Genomic DNA, 24,355 nt, shown 5'->3' on the forward strand with positions numbered 1-24,355 from the left:
CAACTGTTTTTTCCCCAAGATATTGACAAAAGAAGGAGCTCCGTGGTGCAGGGAAATGCTGGGAGGCACTTTGGTTAGGAACAGCTACAGCGAGGAAGTGCCCTGCGAAACTAATCAGCTGTCTGTAAACAAACTGTGAAAGAGTTTGCTGTGCTACTGCCAGGCAAATGCTGCCTTTACTACAACATAACGAAGTGACCGCAAACCTAAAAGATTGTATTCCTGATTAAATAGTTTAAAAATGCAACCTCATTTTGTCTGGTGTTTAGTAGCTTCAAATGTCATTATTTATGTATTTATTTATTTTAACATTTCTCTGTCGTTTATGATGTATGCAGTCATTCTGAATGGTTCTGTTCCTCCACTATTAAGTTGAAATCTGCCTTTACATGGCTTTGAACTTGGTTTGAGGGTTGGGATTGAAACGCCTTCATCAATTTATTCAAATAATGTGCAGTAACAAGAGTTGCAAGGTTCTATTGTCACACAATTTGAATGGAATGAGGAAGGCTGTTCAAAGCCAGGTAACGGGTTTTAAAGAAGACTATAATACATACAGTACTTCTATAAATGTTCATGTACAATTGAAGAACATTTCTTGGGTATGTACAATAGTTCTAAATAATTTTATTAGAATAAAAAAAAACAGCTATCCCCCAGGTTCAACCTTCTTGAAACCACAGATAAACGTGTTGGAAACACCTAGAATTCTTCTGATATTATGATTTTCATAAGCCTGTTGTATTCTGAATACAATGACAGACATGTCAGCTGCAAAGGTGAATTACTACCTCTTCTTATATCAAGTATCAGAGGCTCCTACTTTTGTAAAACTCAAACTGACATTATTTCCATTTGAAAAAGAAAAAGGTAATATAAAAGTGAAGATTATTTGATTTATGTGTCTTTCAAGTCGATTTTAAACCACTGATTTTAATCACTTGATTTAAAAAATTGATTTTAAATAATTTTTTCATTTACTACTTATTTTATATAGTTTCTCAAGGAAAAGACACAAAAAGTATGTTTTAAAAACCTTTTATTAACACAAACATCTTAAACTCTTACTGTCTATAAACTAACAGGGCTATATTCTGATCACAGCGCAAATGCGAGGGCAAAAAAATAAATACTACACTGAAATGGTATTCTGAAGACATATCTTGCCCCGTGTGGCAGGGCAAGACATGTGTTGTTAGTTGGCGTTGTATAGTAGTGAAGGCGAATGCCCAGCCTACGTTTTGTGTTTGTTTAAACCTTTATTTTGGCCTGTGTGCCTTTTTGTTTGGCCCTTGTGTCCTTTTGTACTTTGTGTTATTTATTAAATGTGCACTTTAGCACTGAAACTGCAGCTTCCCTGTGTCTCCTTCCATGCCGGTAACATCTGGGCCCACAAAGCTATCCTGTCACACCCCGTTATAGAGCGCCTGCCCCAACATATTCGCCGAAGCGATTCTGATGCAGTGAGGTCCAAACTAGACAATTGAGCACTGTGTTAAGGTTTATTTAGTGGTGCAATCAGGAACTTTAACTATTGAACACACTATAAAAAGCAAAGTAGTCCTAAGTAACAACTGTGTGTGTTTGGACTGACACAGAAAGAGGAAATCAAAGAAAGATAAGTAAAAGAAAAGAATGACTGGGATGAGTGAGGGGGATTTTTCTCTGGCGTACTCCATCGCTAAATTCTTGTACTTCACATATTGTAGTTCACATTTAGAGGATGCCACAATGATAAATAATTTGCTTTATTTATGTATTCATTTTGATTGAGTAATTTAGTTTGGTATGTAACTATTCACAAACCACCATTTCCAACATTCTTAAATTTACAGTTGGGAGGTACTGTAGAGCTACAACTACGGTATTACAAAAAAAAAAATCCATGATTCAGAAAGAAAAAGGGAAAAAAATCTGATTTAAATCAAATAAATCTGATTTTTTTTTTTTTTTTTTTTTTTTAATCGCCAACCCTGGTGTTTTTGATACCAATTTTAATTTTTCCCAGAGGAAATGGCTGTGACATTTTACTGTATTTTGATAGAAATTCAAAAAAAGACTAAAAAAGATCTATCCATTTTACTTTTTTTTCATTTAGTGTTATGCGATTGCTGCCTTGTTGTGTTGCTGTACTCTGGTACAGTACATATCAGTCAACAAGAGACATAATCATAACAATTTGACCCTGGATTTCTACTTTACGGCAGCTCTTGATTTATATAAAGCTGTCGTATACAGTTAACTAAATATAATTCCACTGTAAAGTGTTTTTCGTGTCCATGAAGCACCTGTAAATCACAATTTACGACCACCTCATTTTCACTCAGGCTAAGAATTCTTTAAGTGACGTCTTCACAAAGTTGTCTCAAGATTCCTAGAGGTTGACAGTCAAAGACGTGCTATTTTTATCAACTGCTTCCCAATGATATTTTGTTTATTCTGGGTGTACCATGGAAACCAGCTATTTTCACTAGCACTAGACAGTCAATTACTGTAGGTCGGCCTGGTTAGGCAATGTAAACAATGACTTGCAGTAAAAAATAAAAAAAAAGTGAAAGCTCTCCTTGAGACGGGATTACTGTGTGGGCTGTGTACGTGACTGCTGTACGCTCAGCGACTGTTGTTGTGATTCATGAGGTCGGCCAGCATGGGAGGAAAGCAATCTTCTTACCCCATAGCAATTAACATATAAACTGAAAGAGGGAGATTAAGTTCATTTTGACCTTGCCGACCCACTTGTTGCCCACAGGAACCATTAGAAAGAGGACCGGCCACTGTGTTCTCTTTGTATTCCAGTGGGGAAAGAAGTTGGTGTGCCACAGAGTGAGGTTGTATCACCAGAACGTGGAGAAAGTGCTTAGTTGTGTCCTTTCAAGGGAAATTAATTAACGCTGAGTAAGGGGCTGGCATGCTGACACAGTGTCTCAATTCATCAATGCCCCCTGTCTTAGTTTATTGACCTTCCTTCCTTTCCTACCATGATTTCTGATATTCATTACAAGATTGCAGCATGTTTCCTGGAACACAGGCTTGGGAGTTGCCTTTTCCTTGGTAGAAAGGGTTGGTCTGCCACATAGTAAAAAGCAGTAAGGTCTTTTTTCTGATCGTTGCTGAGGTAGAGATGTGTCTACCTATTGCCGATTTTTATGTAAAATGAAGAGTTAACTCTTTACTTTTTACAGAGATGATTCGGGAATACTAAAGTCCAGGTCAGTTTTGTCTATTTTGATGGAATTCATCACTGTTTGTAAATCGTTTGCCTTTTTGGAGAGAACAGTTGCTTCAAATTGGAAAGAAAATTCAGAACTAGAGATATCCACTTGTGGTACAAAAATAGGCAGACATCAACATGCAACAACTGCGGTACAAAATACAACTGCCTCTTCTCAGGAGCGTCACAAGATAAGAAAAAAGTAATGATTTATCTGACTGAATTATCTGTTGACCTGAATGAGTGTTTGGCAGTATGAAAAACGAAATATGGACTGTCTATCTTCAACAGAATCTGGTTGTCTTCTACACTGAAACCTGTGGTAATAATTGTGCCAATGAATAGACTGAGAGTCGCTAGAGCATAGATAATTTACCCATATGGTAAAAGAAATCATCTTCTTACAGAAGGATGAACTTGATGATGATGTTATTTTGTTATATCCCACACAATGGAATGTAGTGGGATATAACAACATGTAATGTAGTAGAGGTGTTCTGTATGCACTTCAGAGTTGTACTTGTATCTAGAGAAGCACTTTTCCAATTACTGTGTTTTGGCTTTTGGCTGTTCAGACCTGTCTTAACTATTTAAAAAACCCTGTTGGCAGCTGTAGGTCATGGTATTTCATGGTAGGTGTACTGAAAGCTCTAATTGTGTATTTATAGTCATGCCCGGGGATGTACTGTAGACTACATTTTCTGTTCATTAAAATATGGGTTTATTTACTTTTGCTGGCCAAAGTCTTCACAGGAAATGAAACCATTGTTTTCCTGTTACAGTAACATGTTTTAACTACACTGTACAATAAATAAATCTGTTTCAATGACAGCTTCTGTGGCATTGTGTGTGGGTGAAATCCTCCCCTTGAGGAAATGACATTTGAAGAAAGTAAAGCTTCTATTAAATATTCTTCTGTATGGTTTGTCCATTGCTTCTGTTGTACATGGAAATGCAACATCAACCGCTGGACAAGATTGAGTTGCATGTAACCATTTCAAAATAACAGTACAATACCATATTCCCACTGGTGTATCAAATGAGTGGAACATTTGAGTTGGATATTAAATAACCTAATTTTGCCTCGGGTAGCATCAACCAGTTTAAGGCCTTTTCCAAAATGACTTGGTCCTCCCTTGTCTTGAGTCTGTAGGGGGGTGGGCCTTTTTTGCAGGGAAATGACCATCTGGCTATATAATATCCCACAGGTGTAAGGTCTGTCCTTTTTTAGAAAAAAATCTGGTCTGTTTTTTATGGCCTCTATTCATGGTCTCATGGTGCTGAAACAGCTGGGGGGGGGGGGGGGGGGGGGGGGGGGGGGGGCGTTGTTTCAGTGACCTTCCATGCAGTATCTGAAACAAGGACAGACTTATAAACCATGACTGACATTTGGTAAACTATGGTTGTTTTATGGTCAGTCACATGGATAACATTGACTAGTGTTACAGCTTTACTGTAGATTCAACACATCTTGGTGTAGCCGAAAAAGTGCAGCAGTAAGGCAGCTCAACACAGAGCTGATTTGTCCAGTTTGTACAACTGTGATTTAAAAACATTAACACAACAAAAACAACCCCTGCCTACTTGACTTTAGCGTCACCTCATTAAAAAGCATTAGGCTTTGTTACCATGTCTGCAGTTTCCATAGGGGACACAGCTGTGTAGCGCTGTGTTTAACAAATTACACAAATCTGTGCAGCCGTTGCAACATTCGAAATCCTGGAGTTACCAGTGGGGTGGTAGTAATCAGAATCAGCTGATGTACTACATGTACTGTTAATTAAAAATAAATAAATAGAATACTTTTTCCCAGCAACTCCAGGATACAAGCAGAGTAACCAGAACGTTTTTCAATGAATTACTGGACATTAAAATAATCCTTAATATTTGAAGTGTTGCTGGTACATGTAAGTCTGATTTTTCTTTTTTTTATATACAGCTGCATTGAGTTTTTTAAATCTTTGTTTTCCTGAGCTATTTCTGTTTCTACTCTCATTGCTTTAGTGCTTCTATTTGCTGGTGATTTCTGTTTTGTTTTATCTTCATGTTATTCATTTACATGCAGGTGTCGCTTCTTGTAACACATTTTGTCACTTGGCTGACCCAAAGTAGAAAACTTAAATTTGATTTGAAAACGTTAATTACAAAAAAAGCAGTGATTCTTAGATAGTTTCCACCTCTCTTCAGTTATGTCTGAAAGCCATTCTTTGTTACATTACTACTGGTAGTGGATACATTAGTGGCAGTTTATACTATAAACACTACTTCAAGATATGTTATAGATCAGGAAGCAAACCCTAAAATAACCTCAAAGGTCCTAATAAAACATATAAAATATGTAACAACTCGTTATTTAAACACATCTGTACACCTTTTAAACAAACAAGTAGAATTTCTATAGCGCCTTTTATCCCAAAGGTCCCAAAGCGCTTCACACAAAAAACCCCAATTAAACCATTCAATGAAAAACAATCTATAGCAATCTGACAGTGTTAATACATAGGTGTGTTTTGATGTACAGTGCCTTGCGAAAGTATTCGGCCCCCTTGAACTTTGCGACCTTTTGCCACATTTCAGGCTTCAAACATAAAGATATGAAACTGTAATTTTTTGTGAAGAATCAACAACAAGTGGGACACAATCATGAAGTGGAACGAAATTTATTGGATATTTCAAACTTTTTTAACAAATAAAAAACTGAAAAATTGGGCGTGCAAAATTATTCAGCCCCTTTACTTTCAGTGCAGCAAACTCTCTCCAGAAGTTCAGTGAGGATCTCTGAATGATCCAATGTTGACCTAAATGACTAATGATGATAAATAGAATCCACCTGTGTGTAATCAAGTCTCCGTATAAATGCACCTGCACTGTGATAGTCTCAGAGGTCCGTTTAAAGCGCAGAGAGCATCATGAAGAACAAGGAACACACCAGGCAGGTCCGAGATACTGTTGTGGAGAAGTTTAAAGCCGGATTTGGATACAAAAAGATTTCACAAGCTTTAAACATCCCAAGGAGCACTGTGCAAGCGATAATATTGAAATGGAAGGAGTATCAGACCACTGCAAATCTACCAAGACCTGGCCGTCCCTCTAAACTTTCAGCTCATACAAGGAGAAGACTGATCAGAGATGCAGCCAAGAGGCCCATGATCACTCTGGATGAACTGCAGAGATCTACAGCTGAGGTGGGAGACTCTGTCCATAGGACAACAATCAGTCGTATACTGCACAAATCTGGCCTTTATGGAAGAGTGGCAAGAAGAAAGCCATTTCTTCAAGATATCCATAAAAAGTGTTGTTTACAGTTTGCCACAAGCCACCTGGGAGACACACCAAACATGTGTAAGAAGGTGCTCTGGTCAGATGAAACCAAAATCGAACTTTTTGGCAACAATGCAAAACGTTATGTTTGGCGTAAAAGCAACACAGCTCATCACCCTGAACACACCATCCCCACTGTCAAACATGGTGGTGGCAGCATCATGGTTTGGGCCTGCTTTTCTTCAGCAGGGACAGGGAAGATGGTTAAAATTGATGGGAAGATGGATGGAGCCAAATACAGGACCATTCTGGAAGAAAACCTGATGGAGTCTGCAAAAGACCTGAGACTGGGACGGAGATTTGTCTTCCAACAAGACAATGATCCAAAACATAAAGCAAAATCTACAATGGAATGGTTCACAAATAAACATATCCAGGTGTTAGAATGTCCAAGTCAAAGTCCAGACCTGAATCCAATCGAGAATCTGTGGAAAGAACTGAAAACTGCTGTTCACAAATGCTCTCCATCCAACCTCACTGAGCTCGAGCTGTTTTGCAAGGAGGAATGGGCAAAAATTTCAGTCTCTCGATGTGCAAAACTGATAGAGACATACCCCAAGCGACTTACAGCTGTAATCGCAGCAAAAGGTGACGCTACAAAGTATTAACTTAAGGGGGCTGAATAATTTTGCACGCCCAATTTTTCAGTTTTTTATTTGTTAAAAAAGTTTGAAATATCCAATAAATTTCGTTCCACTTCATGATTGTGTCCCACTTGTTGTTGATTCTTCACAAAAAATTACAGTTTCATATCTTTATGTTTGAAGCCTGAAATGTGGCAAAAGGTCGCAAAGTTCAAGGGGGCCGAATACTTTCGCAAGGCACTGTATTTAATACCTGTCAACAAATACATCTTAAAGGCATTTACTCTGAAAATCTGAGTATCAGCACACCCCTAATACAACAGTTATAGAAAAGAGGGATTTGTGCTGATACCTACTTGTACATACACTAGTAATTATTTAAAGTTTACTCGTTGTTGTGTTTGCCTCTGCAGAAGCTGGGCAGTAGCATGCAGTCAGATGAGGGTACAGACTGGCTCCTGGAACTTCTGATAGAGGTGCAGCTTCAGCAGTACTTCCTGCGTATCCGCGATGACCTCAACGTCACCCGTCTCTCTCACTTCGACTACGTCAAGAATGAGGACATGGAAAAAATCGGCATGGGGCGACCTGGTAAGTATTGGACAGGGCTTGTGTCTGTCATGGCCCTGGATTGACACTATAACAGCTACAGTATAGTAAGGGCCTTGGCGTGGATTTAATTGCAGTCTAAGCTACTAATGTGTGCACGTTACTGTATCAGCAGCACCTTATTGTTTTTGTAGTCCAAAGGCAGATTTTCAGAAAAGAATACAACCATTTAAACAGTATAAACCTAGCAAGCCCAGAATATCATCATTTACAAGCTTCTAGCAGCAAGCTGTTTAATTCTTTAAAAAAATTGAAGTTTGATGGACATTCTTCTTACTTAATTAACAGTAACTTTATTTCAGTATCTCAAAATTGGAAAATCACTGGTCTGTGGATTTGGGTGGTGTTTAAAATGGAAACACATATAACAGTAAAGTAAAACATATTGAAAGCATTATAAAGTGCAGGCAAGCAAAACACCATTTTACCGTAGCTGTCCTGTTCATGTGCTACCATTATCTCGTGTTAAAGAAGCATTATACCTTAGGGAAGGGGTAACCCTTTCATCTTCATGTTTTATGTAAGTTACAGGTTTTCATGAACATGCAAGCAGAGCCAGCTCAGTAATTGATAATCAAATTCTGTACAAACCTTATAGAATGTACGAGCAGTGTACTGAACATGGATCTGTACAGCACAGATAGGGAGAACTGAAGAGAGAACCTTGAAATCACTTAAAACGACTGCAAACTCGTTCTACTGCAGAAGCTTTAATTGAAAAAAAGTGACTGCCCATGCAAACTGCTTTGTGATTAATATTGGAAATCAGTAACTTCATTGGTACATTAGAAAAAGAAATGAAAAATAGACAAACATCTGTAAATGAATAATACATAGTCACTGTGGGTCGCAGTACAGTAATTGTGGTATATGGACAGATGCCAGACAGAATCCATATACCCCCTCGACTGTGCTGAAAATGGCCCTGTTGGCGGAAACACCAACAGGCTTAAAATAGAGTTGAAGGTTGGCAGTATTTAGTATATTTGTATTATGTACTTACAAACTTGTCCAACATTATGATTGATGCATGCAGAAGTTGACAGATTTGAAGGTATGCATTTATGTATACAGGATTTATTTATGCATATGTTTATCTATCTTTAGGGCAGAGGCGGCTGTGGGAGGCAGTCAAAAGAAGGAGAGCACTGTGCAAACGCAAGTCCTGGATGAGCAAGGTACTTATTCGTGTATAATCTTTCTGGAAGAGAACATAACATACCCTAACCTTAACACTAACCCTAGTGCCCATGTAACTTTAGTTACCAACAGTTTTGAACTCTGGAGTCACCACACTGTCTAATTCCAAACCTGGAAATATAGGAATACATCATTAGAGAACACACATATACCAAAACCTGAACAGAGATGCCAACTGCTACGATTTGGCCGTTGCAGCTACTATTTTGGAGGGTCTACTACTTCAAAGGGGTATAATACTATGATTTTCATTAAATAAATAAATGATGGATACTCCCTGAACGTTTATGAAATATTATTTCAATACCATGTGTGTGTTTTCCTATTTAATTTTTTTAATGAAATAATGGTTCTTAAATAATACCGTATTTCACTTATAGTTTATTGTGTCATTTTAACTGACATACTAAAAGCTCTGAGCCCGGTTGCTTAGTAACCAGTTTAGAGGTCCTCCAGAAACTGCTGCGCAAATGTCGCTTTGCTATCAATGATAGTATCATTATCAATTGCACGGTTACTTGGTTGCTTATCAGTAAGGCTAAGGATTTTAGTGGAGAACATTGAACTTTGCCAACACAACTTGAAATTCAACCTAATTCAAAAAAAAAAAAAAAAATGTTTTTTTCACGGTTTGGCTAATGATGTTGAACTAGCTCGGTTGCCTTACGTAGCCATTCACACTTTAAATCAATTGACAGCACTGAAAAATTTGAAACATACATGCAGTGCAACTCTACTGTCCGATTTTATCAACCTGCAGCTGCATGTTTCAATGCCTGTCGGGTCTTTGAGTATCTCAGCATAGCTATTCTAATGTTTGAAGTCAACTGTGCAGCACAACGTGGATACCGTGCTCACTACGAAATTGTAGGTGAAATTAAAAAACATGGATTTGAGATTCCCAACTCTTGCTGTAATCATTTTCTGCATACAACAGCAGAAGCTGTTTTTGAAAGGTATGTAAAACCTAGTTTTTGTTTGCTGTCCTGTAAAAACCCCACCAAATGTTATGTAAAACAAACAATTTTGTTTATAGTTGTATACATTGTGAAGCTTACCGATTTTACAGGATTAAATCAGAATTAAATTATTTGTATGACACATTTTATGTTTATGTAGGTACTGTATATTGTATTAAAAAAAAAAATCCCAGCCTTACTTAACAGTTATTAAAATAGAAAATCAAACAAAAAATGTAACTCTCCTGCATGTAAAAGATCGAGAGGTATTTACCACAGAATGGTCATTCATTCAAGGAAGTCTACTGTGAATACTGTCGGACAGACTTCTCTGTGAAACACGGTGGGCGTCAGGACTGTATCACTCACATAGGCACGAATCTCTAAAGATGATTTGGGCAGAGTTTAGTCTGGACAAAATTTTAATAACATAAAAAATAGAAGGCAAAAGAAATACCAAAGACTATGCCGTTTGGTTTTAACATTTTCTGCTGCTCCCTGTGTGCTCTTTTTCACTCTTCGGGTTTGTAGTAATATAACCCTTTGCACTCTCAGGCTTTATTATTTTTGGCCGAAGGTGAACTCTGTGAAAGGCTTCTAATTGCAGCATCCCCCATGGCTGGCAGCGGGACAGACAAACAGGAAGTGAGGCGATTGATAGGCTTCTAAAATTACACGTGTTTGTTTCCGTTGCTGGCAAGGGTCTGGGACAGTGTAATCTGCACCCGCTCTTGTACTTCAACTTCAAACTGAACCAGCAGACTGCGGCCTTCAGCTGGGGGAGCCACACTGCGTCTTTATCAGAATGCACTTCATGGTTCAAGGCTTGGACTGCACGTATTTTGTTTCTCACACCTAGCAAGAAGCCGGCCTTGTGTTATCGCCACTGCTGCATCTTTCAGGGCCTCTTCTTTAAAAATAGATGTGCTTTGAGCGCTCTGTACTGTGGGACCTACTGTATAGTTCTGGGACTCCTTGCTTCCTGCCACAGTGACCTTTACTTGGAAAGTGCTGCACCTTACTGACAGTCCAGTATGTTTACAGTACATTCCACGTAAGCTGTTTTAGCTGCTGGGACACAAGTTTCCTTGAAAATGATCCTATCAATATATAACCAGTTTGGAACATTTCTGGAATGTTTTTAATGTTAAATTTAGATGGAGGCGTATACCCTGTTGTTAATCATTCAGTGCCTTTTGCAATACTGTATACTGAAGCAATAGTCTCTGAAGACAGGCGGTCCCACAAAAGACTGATTAGTATAGCCATTAGAGATAATTTGAAATAGCAACATGTTAAGTGGCATTCAGATAAGGCTTAGAGGGGGCATCCCCTTTTTAATCAAGCCAAGTGGGTCGATGGCAGTGTCGCCTAGTGGTTTGTGTATTTGCTTCTGTTTCCAGTTAGCCAGCACCTCAGCACCTCCATCTGCTGGGACTTCATCATCTCACCCTGCAGACTGTTCAGTACATGGATCCTTACGCTTTCTTACAGACAGGGTACCTGTTACAAAAAAACATTTGAAATACAGATATGATTCACTTTGTAACAGTGATTCATCTTATCAGTACTTGTTTTAATGTGAAGGCCAGCTGTCTGAGGTCTGATTATTGCTGGGGTTTTAGAGTCCAGAGCCTGTCCTGTTGTTCAAGCAAAGCACTTACATTGATACAGAATATTTTGTATACTGCCTCTCCTTGTGACACTGTTTTATTTTCAGTGAAAGTACACCAATAAAATATATTGCAAAAGGAATAACGGACCTATTAATATAAAAAATACACAAGGGCCGTTCCATGAAAAAGTACATTACACTAGTCAAGTCTACCCAAGACTTATTGATGGTAAGATGTCTGTATGGTAAGTTAGAGATATCACCACAATTTGGGCTTTCATCTGATATTGACGACTTATCAAGCAAACCACTTCAGGGAGTGGCCTCACAAATTACAATTTAGTAAACCATGAAATTCTTAAATTAATCATATCAATATAGGGTGTTGATTGGTTTAAATAACCCACCAGGAGTATATAAAAGAAGCTGCAGAAGGCCAGAGATGATTACCCACTCCAGAGGTTAGCAGTGTTTATTTATTGACTTGTTCCTGACTGTTTGTGTATTTGTGTTTTATTTGTTAAACTAAACATACAGTTCATTGTGGATGACTTCCTGCTTTTATTTGCCTGACCGTCGCCTGTTCGGTCACATTACTCAACCCACTTGCAGAAAATATTGGACTACAGGCGATCACACTGCAGTCTTTTCAATTCCTTGGTTATCACACCAAAGACAGTGTCATTGGGGGCTGTGTGAAAGCATATTTGATTACAAAGCAAAACAAATAGGTTTTAATAAGGATAGCAAAGATAGTAAGCTTACCTACCACAGCCATGACAAGCACCTGGTTTTGGCGAGGCACATGGAATTACTCTCAGCTGCAGCCTCTGTCTCGCGCTCCTCAGGTGTTCAGCGGGAAGCGTCCTGACTCAGAGTTCCAGCCTCAACCAGCCACCACCTTCCGCAAGGTGTGCACCCCACCCCCCCAGGAGAGTCAGCAGGCTCTCACCTGCCTGATCAGCGAGAAGGACCTGGTGCTCTTCGAGAAGCTGGGGGACGGCTCCTTCGGGGTCGTCAAGCGCGGCGAGTGGTCCACGCCCACGGGGAACGTGGTAAGTGGCTCTGCCTTTACACCTTACAAAAGATAATCATTGTAAAAACATAGCAAATTGTAATAAAACATGGTAAAGCATAGGTATGTACTGTAAAGCCCAGAGAGGTATTGTAAAGCTTATTAGAAAACATGGCAAACCATGGTAAACTATGGTACAACTCAAGGGAGAAGTGCAAAATTGTGGTAAACAATAAGTGATCACACGGAGAAAAGAACATGTAGTGACCTTAATATTTTTTTAATATGCTTTTTCTAGAATTACTATATTACTTTTCTTTTTCAAAATATTGTTCCATATTAGTAAAAATGCACAAATACATTGTACAAAGAGTATTGTATAAATAAAATGTAAATATTTCTGTATTAAACCAGTTCCCGTTTCCCTTGATGTTATTTGGCTGTGTTGTTCATTGCTGTATTATTAGATGAATGTTGCTGTAAAATGCTTGAAAACTGATGTCCTCAACCAGCCAGACACCTTGGATGACTTCATCCAGGAAGTGAATGCCATGCACTCCCTCGACCACCAGAACCTGATCCGGCTGTGTGGTGTGGTTCTCACACACCCCATGAAAATGGTAAGAGGAAACGCATTTCAAAAATACACACGCTCACTGCACTATATGCTTTTGCTTTTTGCGCACTACATTTTAAAACTGCTTGGAATTTTCTATGCTTGGAATGTCATGTATATGTTGGATTGCTGCCGCATCTGCACTTCTACAGGTAGTCTTTGTAAACTTATTTAGTGCTAAAAGTCTTAGTTGTGTATTATTCTAGTAAGCAGCTTTTATTCAGACCTGGTCAAGAGGAATGCGTGAAGAAATACAATAATACTGTTGGTTTTAATGACGGTGCTTTTAGGTATTGTGCAATATTTAGTTATTATATTAGGTCACACTAAAATGAGGAATCTGATTTTATATTTGGACATACGGGGGATGTTGGTCACGGTGATCTATAATTTCCTGATTCTGTTAGTTCTAATTTTATATTAACAGCTGGCTGTTACTAACATCCTATTGTACTGTATCATGCTTGTTTACCAGGTAACTGAACTGGCACCTTTGGGCTCAATGCTGGACCGTTTGAGAAAGAACCAGGGACATTTCTTAATATCAACGCTGTGCCAGTATGCCATCCAGATCGCCAACGGCATGGCTTACCTGGAGTCAAAGCGGTTCATCCACCGAGACTTGGCAGCTAGGAATATCCTACTAGCCTCCAATGAACTGGTAAAGATAGGTGACTTCGGACTCATGAGGGCACTGCCCAAGAATGATGATCACTACGTCATGCAGGAACACCGCAAGGTCCCCTTTGCATGGTAAGCTCGGTGTTAAATCTGCTGAACCCAGGCAGAGTGAATACTATGGCAAGCCAAATTATCATTTAGAGATATCTCAAATTGCATTTTAAGATATCTTGAAATATTTAAAGATATCTCTAAATCATTTTGAGACAATGGTGCAGTTTATAAGATATCTAAAATTCATTTTAAGATATCTGTAAATCAATGAGAGATATCTAAAAATGAAATAAAGATATCTCAAATTGATTTAAAGATATCTTTAAATGCTATGGAAACCATGTGGATTTTGCTAGCATGGTACGCCAACCTGTCATTTTAGAGATATCTTAAAATGAAGGTTTTAAAGATATCTCTAAATCATTTAGAGATGTCTCTAAATAACTTCCTGTTCATTTGGAGATATCTCTAAATGGACAGGAAGTCCATTCAAAACATAGAGCATTTTCACAGGAAGTCATTTTGAGATATCTTGAAGTGGCTTCCTGTTCATTTGAAGATATTTGTAAATGATTTACAGATATATCTAATGAACAGGAAGTCATTTTAAGATATCTTAAATTAAATTTCAGATATCTTTAAATGATTTAAAAGATATCTCAAAAACATTTAAAGATATCTTTAAATGATTAAAAGATATCTCAAAATGCATTTTAGATATCTCATTTAAAGCTCCATTTAGAGATATCTGTAAATCAATTTAAGATATCTCTAGATGTATTTTAAATATCTTAAAATGATTTAGAGATATCGTTAAACACTTGATGCTATCTTCATATTTGAAGATATTGTCACATATGTAGAGATATCTAGAAATGAATTAGAGATATCTTTAAATATTTAGAGATATCTCTAAATGATAATTCGGCTCACCATAGAATACAGCCTCTCCATGTCTACTTTTAAATGCAAATAATGTATATTAGGAACAACCAGAAGATGGCAGCACTGGATACAATAGAGTCAGTGTAACCCACCACATCAGCTGACCAAAGATTTATGTCTATAGTTCATATCAACCATCAGATGAACCACTCCCAAGTCTTAAGTAAGAGGCTTAATATATATATATATATATATATATATATATATATATATATATATATATATATATATATATATATATATTTCTCTTTCTTGGCTTTTTCTAGTTTATATATTCTATGTGAGTGAATTAAAATGGAAAATAAGCTCATCTTAACATAAGAACATAAGAAAGTTTACAAACGAGAGGAGGCCATTCAGCCCAACTTGCTTTTTTGGTTGTTAGTAGCTTATTGATCCCAGAATCTCATCAAGCAGCTTCTTGAAGGATCCCAGGGTGTCAGCTTCAACAACATAAATTGTTGAGTATGTGGAATTTACTAACAATGATATGTGGAATATAATAATGCTAAAGCTAATAAAAGTATTTAATTTAAAGCCTAGTTAGCACATCTTTCATGGTTTGTTTTGCAGGTGTGCCCCGGAGAGCCTAAAGACCCGCACCTTTTCACACGCCAGTGACACCTGGATGTTTGGTGTGACACTGTGGGAGATGTGTACATATGGACAGGAGCCCTGGCTAGGACTCAATGGCAGCCAGGTACCAGTGTGTGCATGAAGCTGGTTCTCCTGCTCCTTATTATTGAAAAATTAAATTGAAGTGCATGGGTGAAGTTTAGTGAGTGCAAATAAAAAATAAAAAAACATCCTCAACACATTATTAAACTTACTGTCAACCTTCTCAACAGCACTGACGTTTATGTCTCAGTACAATGCATGCCTTGAAGTGCGTTGTTGCCATATGATGTCATATATTTGTAGTTAACTAAGAATAAAATAACAGTTACACTAATCTTAATGTGACATCATTTCCATCTGAAACAAACTATGTGGTAGAAAGAAATGTCAGCTGGCTGCAGCAAGTTGATGGTTGAAACTGCCAAGCTTTTCCCTATTTCATGTGGTGAACGTGCCACACTGTTTTAGCTGTAGCTTGTGATTAAACATGATGTGGGTGTTTCCAAGTTGTTGATGGTATGTGTCTAGAATAAGATCATCTGTTTTTTTTTTAGTTTTGGTCTCTCATGGGTTAGGTTTATGAAGGATAGTTATTGCACATATTTTGACTGGAGATCATCTACTTTTTCACAGTAACGACAGTAGTAATGTGTTGATATCCTTGACAAGGGATTTGCATGTTACAAACCAAACTAGTCAAGCCAGGTAGTGTTTGTTAAGACTACTGGCAACCTCCATCTGTGATCTGGATATCATAAATGAAATAAAGCATTGACACTGTTTTGACCCTTTACAGATTCTCCATAAGATCGACAAGGAGGGAGAGAGACTATCCAAACCCGAGGACTGCCCCCAGGATATCTACAATGTGATGCTGCAGTGTTGGGCGCAGAAACCAGACGACCGGCCTACCTTTGTAGCACTCCGAGAGTTTTTAGTAGAGGTGAGGGTCAAGGAGCCCAGTCAAATGACTGGATTAAGAAGAAATGCTAATATTACAGCACTATTTGTATGTTGGTGAACCAGAACAACTAGAGAAAAGGAGTACACCTATACTTAGCACTGTTATTACAAAATAAGCATGTTTAATACCCATTGTATTTCTAACCTTTTCAGATCAAAACATTAAACTGCCGTTTGTAAAGCACCAACAGCAACAAGTCAGTACACATTGTAAGCAGGTGGTAGATTTCTAAATCCCGCAATTTCTACTTTAAGGACATTGACCAAACTAAATATTTCTAGTCAATCTCAGCTAATATGTATTACCGTCACTGAGTACATCTCTGGGGTTCTGAGGCTTGGGTATATTCTATTTTTTGTGATAATGCCGTTACTGTTTTGATTTTATATTGCCTCATGTGCCTGTGTTTAACATCCCCCTAGCTAAAGATCCAGTATGTGAAAATGAAAGACATGGGGACTGTCACTTAGAAATTTGCTTTTAATACAACAGCATGGTAACTTGTGGTGGTAACAATAATAAACCTTTGTAAATTGAGTTCAAATATGTTTTTGCTTTTATTTATTTCTATTCAACTGTTTCCTCCCACATACAAACACATGCACTTATCTCGTGTATAAGCACACCCCATACACATGCACGTATCTTGTGTATAAGCACACCCCACACACATGCACCTGGTAGTGCAGTTTTAAAGTATGTAAAAAATAGATTAGCCATACTTGTCCTCAGAATTTATGACTGAGTTATTAAGTAGGAAAAAAAAAAAAACGTTTCTAGAAAGTTTGCTGGCTTTAAATACCCCCCCCCCAGGCTAACCATCTGTTTTTTCTGTATGCTTTGTCTGCTTTAAAGTGACTGAAGGGAAGGAATTTATTTCAATTCCTACCAAAGCCTGTTTGTTCATTCTCTCCAGACTATGCCTACAGACATGCGGGCGCTGCAGGATTTTGAGGAACCGGACAAACTGCTTATTCAGATGAACGATGTCATTACAATCATTGAAGGCAGGTAGGTATTCTCAGGACAAGGGGTTTGAAACCTGTCTTTCCAGTAAGTTACAGCAATACTGAGACGAAGCCATTTTGAAATGTGTCCCCTTCCTGCCAGCCCCAGTACAATATTTTACCCTTATCCTTTCATAAAAGCCACTCGGTTTGGATTGTAGACTGCAGATGGAACCGGAGGTAGACAGGCCTATTCTGAATTATTGAAACAAGCTGAGATGTACTGACTGGTTTCATAATGCAGGTGGGAATGTTCTATACAGTAAATTCTTGAACTTGACTTGAAGACCATGCTATTGTTTAAAGGCACAGTGGGCCCTAACCAATGCAGTCTTCTTTACTAAACCTGTATACGTGAGTTACTGTAAATGAAGGGGTGGTTAATTTCCATAACGAAAGTTGCATTCATTTTCTGTTTAGAGGACATATAATGTCATTTGTGAGCATGGTAGCCAAAACCACTCTTAATTTCCTGTAATTGTGACTTAGAACATCCAAACAACATAGTGTTGGTACCAGAAGCATGATTTTTTTTTCACGAGTAGTCAATCCTACCGCTAAAGACAACTTTGTCTAATAGCCTGGTGGAAGTCTGTTCTAAGACAACTCCTCTCAAAACTGCAGACCAGTAAACACATTTTCTAAATACCCATATCCTGGTTTATTGATACTAATTTATTTATTTGTTTATTTTACCGTTGTAACCAGGGCTGAAAATTACTGGTGGAGGGGCCAGAACAAGCGCACCCTGAAGGTGGGCCAGTTCCCCAGAAACACCGTGACATCCGTGGCAGGGCTGTCAGCCCAAGACATCAGCCGGCCCCTTAAGAACAGCTTCATCCACACAGGGCATGGGGACACGAACCCTCAGCGCTGCTGGGGGTTTCCAGAAAAGATCGATGAGTATGAAACAACTCTGTATATACTGTATACATATCATCTAGATTAGCCACTTTGGATGAAGTTTCCTTGTGTTTTGCTGGCAGTGCACTGCTGTGCACTAGATGGTGTTGCTGCTTATTAATATAAAGACACTTTTGATGATCTAGCGTACATTACATATGTCTATGAACGAGAACTGAAGAGCAGCTCTTGAATGTTTGCAGTAAAAACCAAAAAACTGTAATTGAAAGTGTTAATTTGAAGCTACTTTTTCATTAAAAGTCCTGCATTAGAATCAACTGCGTTCCTACAGATGCTCAAATAGACCCATGTCCAGTTGCACGTTGTCCTGTATCACAAGTGACATTTCTTGCCAGCACCACTAGAGGGAGACAATACATTATATTGGAGTGCAACAGCAGGTATACGGCAGTCAATTGTAATGTGATTTTATAAGATGCATGATTATCTGTAACTTTTTCATTCTTAGTATGAGATTTAGTCATATGCTCTAAAGAACAGCATTTTATTTAAACATGTTTGTGTTATTTTTGTTTTCATAGTTTATATGTTTGATTTCCTAATAATTTCACTCCCATTAGATGTATTGTATTAGTGTTGAGCCCATCTAGTCATTCACAATTGCACAATCATTCACAAGTCATTCACAATTTATTCATCTGTTTCAGTACTTGTTGGAGGGCAGTGTATTTTTAGAGGAGGATTTTATGGGTTCCTTAATGTATGAGCATGTGTGTTGACAGTGTGGGAACTTACCTGGACTTCTAACATGAAAAGTAATTGTAAAGCCACAACTTCCTATTCCAGTAGATAGGGGGATGGAGTTACACAAACAAATGAAACAAAATGAAACAAAACAGGAGGCTGTGTGGTGAAACAAATTAAACAAAACAGGAGGCTGTGTGGTCCAGTGGTTAAAGAAAAGGGCTTGTAACCAGGAGGTCCCCGGTTCAAATCCCACCTCAACCACTAACTCAGCGTGACCCGGAGCAAGTCACTTAACCTCCTTGTGCTCTGTCTTTCGGGTGAGACGTAATTGTAAGTGACTCTGCAGCTGATGCATAGTTCACACACCCTAGTCTCTGTAAGTCACCTTGGATAAAGGCGTCTGCTAAATAAACAAATAAAAAAATTGTCAGTTCAAAATACACAAATATTGCACTAAGCAGCCCACCTGTTGAACTACCTGACCCCAAAACAAAAACAAGGCTTTACAGACATTTAACTGTCCTCTCATCAGCATAACAACTTCCCTAATTGATCTCCTGTAACTGTAGATAATCTGATCAGATCCACAAAAAGATATGAAATCTGAAACAAAGGTTAGAAAAGAAGGAACAGCTATATAAAAATGTTCTATCTGTAAAAACAATGAAGGTAAGTTTCCCAGTGGCCCACCTGCTACATGGTTTGAATCCTGTTCACGCCAGGTAGCTGATGCTGGTTTGGGACCCACAGGGAGTGTTTCATTGACCATTGCATTTCCATTGACTGTGGATAATTCATCCCATCCTACTCCAGCAACCCCCCCCCTACTGGTCAGGCACCCAACAAGGCCAGCCAGAGACTAGTCAGGGTAGGCCTCACCTCCAGTTCCGCTGGTGAAAGTTTGATGAGCAAGCCTGCAGATATAATGGACACTGATTTCATTGAAATCATTTAAATTGCTATTTCATTTTGCCTTTAGCCTGTACTTGGGTAATCCTATGGACCCACCTGATGTGCTGGGAATGGATACGAATGCTGCCAGACCAACTCAGCTTCCAGGAAGGGCAAAAAGTGAGCAACAGTTGGTCAACATGTTCTGTTTTTTTTATATTTGTAATTTAGTTTAAAATGTGACGTCTGACCTGCCCAAAACACGCAAAAAATCTATATTAAACTAAGCATGTTTTAATTATTGTACAAGGGATGTGTGCTTTGTAGCAAATAAAAATGTGCATTTTATAGTTTTACTTATATTGATGTGCTATAGAAACAAAACTATAGGTATAAAATGACAAAGAAAGAGGGACCAATCTCATTGGCTAACAAGTCTTCTAACCTGTGCAATTATGTCACAATACCAGCACTGCTTGGTTCTAGCTTTACAGACATAGGCCATGATTGTTAGGTAGCATTTCAACTGGTGACTAACATTCGGTTTCTAATTGAATAATTATAAAAGTGTCTAACACTAGCATTCGCTCCTGTAATGCTAGTTATATGGTATTTATTGTTTAAAAAAAAGTTCTACCAAACTTTTAAAAAATATATTTTTTCACCGCCAATGAGCAGTAGTAACATTTTCAGAGGTGTTCCTTTTTCTTCTGTTAAATATCAATTTGTTTTTATAGTGTAATTCTTGAGAATTAAGTATAACACAGGCCTAATGACTTCCTGTGCCAGACCATTGGAGTGAAACTGAGATACAGCACATGAAGTAATTATTAACCAGGATGTAGCAAAATTTTTTACTTTGACAGTGTTGTCTTGGAAATAGCTGCGTATTCCAAACCAAAGTTTTAAACACATGCAAAAAACCTTCAATAGCAGGAAAAGGAGGGCTAGTGTCGCCAATGCTAATAGGTGGTTTGATAGTGAATTTGAAAACCCTGGTTAGCACTCCTTTTAAGCTTGTACCTGGTAAGTTAATGGACAGTTTCTTTCGATTCTTTTAATTATATGTGCAAAATAATAACCTGTCGACCTGTCATCGTCTTCTTTTCACATTCGTTCTGCTTTGTTCTTTCTATTCTTGTCTCTTTGCTTACTGCCATGCTTCAGAGGAGCCCCCGCCACGCCCCCCTCAGCCAGCCATCCTAGTCAAGAGTAAGTCTGGCCATTCTCTCTGGTTTAGGCACTGTTCCTGCCCTCTCTGTTTCATTCTAGCCCCACTCTTCAAAGGTATATCATGCACTTTCCTGCTTGCTTGCCATGCTGTGTGATATGCCTGGTTTTGCTGTGTGATGTGCCTGGTATTGCTGTGTGATATGCCTGGTTTGCTGTGAACACGAATCTTGTCTTTGCTAACATGTCTCCCAACCCCAGAGCCAGACTGCCAGCATTTCACAAAAACTGTTATTTTGGTGGTATTGAAATATTGACTTTCTGATGAAATAACCACATTTGTACAACATTCCCAGTATTTTATCTATCAGAAGAACATAGTAATGTTGGAGAACAAGAAGAGGCAGTTTGACCCATCAAGACTTGTCCCTTGATAGAATCTAATGGAATCTCATACCAGAGACTAGAAACTAATTATTCTAGATGTTACCTACCTTAAGTTCTGAACTAATTTCTAGTTCTGCTCTTGTCCTACTTTGTGTGTGTGTGTGTGCCCAGTTGGAAATAGTGAGGTTAGGATGCTGGTTAAGATAGTTGGTACTTCTATAAGGTGCCTATATCATTTGCTTGTAATTAAAAACTCTGTTGTGGGTGTCAGTGGCTGGTGAGAGTTTAGTTCAGATTTCACTGTATGAATTGTATGTTATTAAACTAATTTTTTTTTGTTGCTACTGTTTTTTTTCATTACAAGTAGATTGAAGTGTAAACATTGTAATGTGTAATCCGTAGATTAAGACCTGACCTGTTCTCTAACCGGATTAAATGCACAAACCTTATCAAGTTGCATATCTGTCTAAAATTCAACCTTTTCATGTGTCTGACATAACAGAGCCCTGCTATGACCCTGTTACTGAGGAGGAGGATTTCACACCCACAGGCTTAAAGAAACTATCCCTGAAAAAACAAGGACCAGCCAAGGGGCTCAAACTGGTCAAACCAGCTGCGCGGGTCACTGGCACAAAGATAATGGACCGGCAGTGTTTTGGGAGCAAGCCAGCATGGCCCCAAACCAACGAGGTGTCTCTGATTGACTTTGGAGAGGAGATTCCTCCAACCAACCCCTCACCAGTGGTGGAAATACAGATTCCGACACTGGCTAAATTAGCATTGGAGGCAGACTCTATACTTGACAAAACCCCACCCCAGAGTCCTACAAGGGTCCTTCCTCGACCTCTGCACCCTACACCTGTGGTTGACTGGGATTCCAAACCCCTGCCTCCCCCTCCTGCTTATGACGACGTAGCTCAGGATGAGGAGGACATAGAGGTCTCTTCCATAAACAGCTCTGAGCCTGTTCTGTTGGACGGGAAGTCCAAATATGGCACAGTGAATCTCCAAAAACTTAAGGAGAAGGGAGAGACCAGCTTTGGCTATGTCCAAGAGACTGATTCAGGGGGAAAGCCCAAATTGGAGGACAACCTCTTTCTGCCCTGCAAGCAGAGCAGACAGACCAACTTCTCAGTGTCTGCGGAGATCTTCGAGGAGCTCCAGCATGAGTGCATGAAGAGACTAAACGTTCCTGTGGTCTCACCTCAACCCTCCTCCCCCAGCCCCACAAACCTGGAGCTCCGCAAGCAAATCGTCTTGTCTTTCTCTGAAGAGAAGCCACAGATCCCGCCACGGATACCCATCCCACCTCGGCCCATCAAATGGAACGATTACGGCCGCTGGTCCGGGGATCTGTCTCCGTCTTCGGGAGGCGAGGAGGATAAACCCCCTCAGATCCCACCACGAGACCCTTTATCCCAGCCCAATTCCAGAACTCCAAGCCCCATGAGCCTCCACGTTGGCTCCCCCCAGCAAAGGTCAAGCCTCTGCTCGACAGTATCCTTTGGCTCCTACCTTTCCACCTCCCCAGGCAAACAAATGCCAACCACCCAGAGCTTTGCATCAGACCCCAAATATGCCACACCCAAAGTCATTCAAGCACAGGGAAAGGACTGCACTAAGGGGCCATGCATCTTGCCAATTGTCAAAGATGGTAAAAAAGTCAGCAACACGCACTATTACCTCCTCCCAGAGAGGCCACCCTACCTGGACAAGTACGAGAAGTTTTTTAAAGAGACCGAAAACCCGGAAGACGGTTCCGCCAAACGCAGCACTACCACAGCGACGGTACGACCCATGGTCCAGGTGTCCGACCTCAAGGCCAACTTCTCCTCCAACAACAGCAACCTGGGGGCCAAAACCACAATAAAGACGACATACAGCCTGCAAAAGATCACCTTTGACGGGTCTGTTGGGAAGGCAGAGGGAGCCAGGTCTACTGACAAAATCAGATTGGTAAGTATTAAGAGTTGTGAGGATAAAAGTGGTTGTGAATCTGGGATTTATAATGATGCATCTGCAAAGTCTCTTTCAGAAATATTTGTGGTGTTAAATATAAATGTGGCTGTCAGAAATATTAGTGTTGTGCATATCTTAAACTACATACAAAAGAACAAAACTAAAATGTGATGGGAGTCCTGTGGTAACAACAAAGACTGAGATCGCAGTACACACTTTGAGGCAATAACAGGGAGAATGTGAACAGAAAGCACTGTATAACATTGGGCTGAAATTAAATCATTGAACCAGGGTCCTCCCCAGGCCTTTTCAGCCGGGTGGGCCACCCGGGAAGGTGTCTGTTGCCGCCCGGCTGAAAAAACCAGATCCGCCCGTCTTGCAGATGCTACTGTGCCTTTAACAATAAGGATTGATTGTGCTTCTAGCAGACTTTGCTGGGTAAAAAAAAAAATCTTAGAACATATGACAGCTGTGTTACGTCTTGACACCACATTTAAACAATCAGAGAGTTGAAGGGGCAGGTTTTCTGTGTTAAGCACTTCGAGAGGCTAAAACGTTAAAAATGATTGCTAAAAAAATAAACAATTATTTTCAAAGCAAAAATAGTGACAATGAATGCAGGGGGTCAAAATAAGCCGTCGATCGGCGCAATCCACCGCCTAATACTATATTTGCGCCGGCTACTTTATTAAAAAAATATGAAGATTATTTTGGGGTATTATAATTCAGTCCATTTATTGTCATATTAGTGTGACAGTCTGGCTGGCAGTGGTGAGTGTGATGACGTCACGGACCAGGAAGTTACTGACACAAAAACAGTGGATGGGCTGGTGAAGCTGAATGCTCGTGCACTCAGCGTATTTAATAAACAAAACAAAAACAAGACTTAAACAAAACAACAAAACAAAAGGGCACGAGGGCCAAACGAATGAACAAACAAACAAACAAGTAAGTGATGTGCTGGGTAATCCAGCACGTTTTAGCAATTGTTTTTTTAA

At 39.2% G+C, this 24,355-nt stretch overlaps 1 protein-coding gene across 7 annotated transcripts in view; it reads left to right on the forward strand.

Annotated features, from left to right (window-relative positions):
- LOC117423530 (activated CDC42 kinase 1-like) overlaps nucleotides 1-24,355 on the forward strand; it is an 88,432-nt gene that overhangs the window by 55,526 nt on the left and 8,551 nt on the right. For 4 of the 7 annotated variants that reach the window (XM_034039467.3, XM_034039463.3, XM_034039469.3 and 1 more), the window contains 12 exons: nucleotides 7,530-7,707; nucleotides 8,833-8,903; nucleotides 12,327-12,554; nucleotides 12,982-13,134; nucleotides 13,606-13,883; nucleotides 15,324-15,450; nucleotides 16,165-16,311; nucleotides 17,249-17,343; nucleotides 18,048-18,242; nucleotides 19,930-20,021; nucleotides 21,009-21,053; nucleotides 21,901-23,354. In XM_034039467.3, coding sequence (XP_033895358.2) covers nucleotides 7,545-7,707; nucleotides 8,833-8,903; nucleotides 12,327-12,554; nucleotides 12,982-13,134; nucleotides 13,606-13,883; nucleotides 15,324-15,450; nucleotides 16,165-16,311; nucleotides 17,249-17,343; nucleotides 18,048-18,242; nucleotides 19,930-20,021; nucleotides 21,009-21,053; nucleotides 21,901-23,354 — 3,048 coding nt within the window. In that variant the 5' untranslated portion in view covers nucleotides 7,530-7,544. The remainder of the gene's footprint in view (nucleotides 1-7,529; nucleotides 7,708-8,832; nucleotides 8,904-12,326; nucleotides 12,555-12,981; nucleotides 13,135-13,605; nucleotides 13,884-15,323; nucleotides 15,451-16,164; nucleotides 16,312-17,248; nucleotides 17,344-18,047; nucleotides 18,243-19,929; nucleotides 20,022-21,008; nucleotides 21,054-21,900; nucleotides 23,355-24,355) is intronic. The other 3 variants (XM_034039464.3, XM_034039465.3, XM_034039466.3) reach the window with 3 other exon arrangements.

The sequence above is a fragment of the Acipenser ruthenus genome, chromosome 17 (assembly GCF_902713425.1).
Source record: "Acipenser ruthenus chromosome 17, fAciRut3.2 maternal haplotype, whole genome shotgun sequence".
Lineage (NCBI taxonomy): Eukaryota > Metazoa > Chordata > Actinopteri > Acipenseriformes > Acipenseridae > Acipenser > Acipenser ruthenus.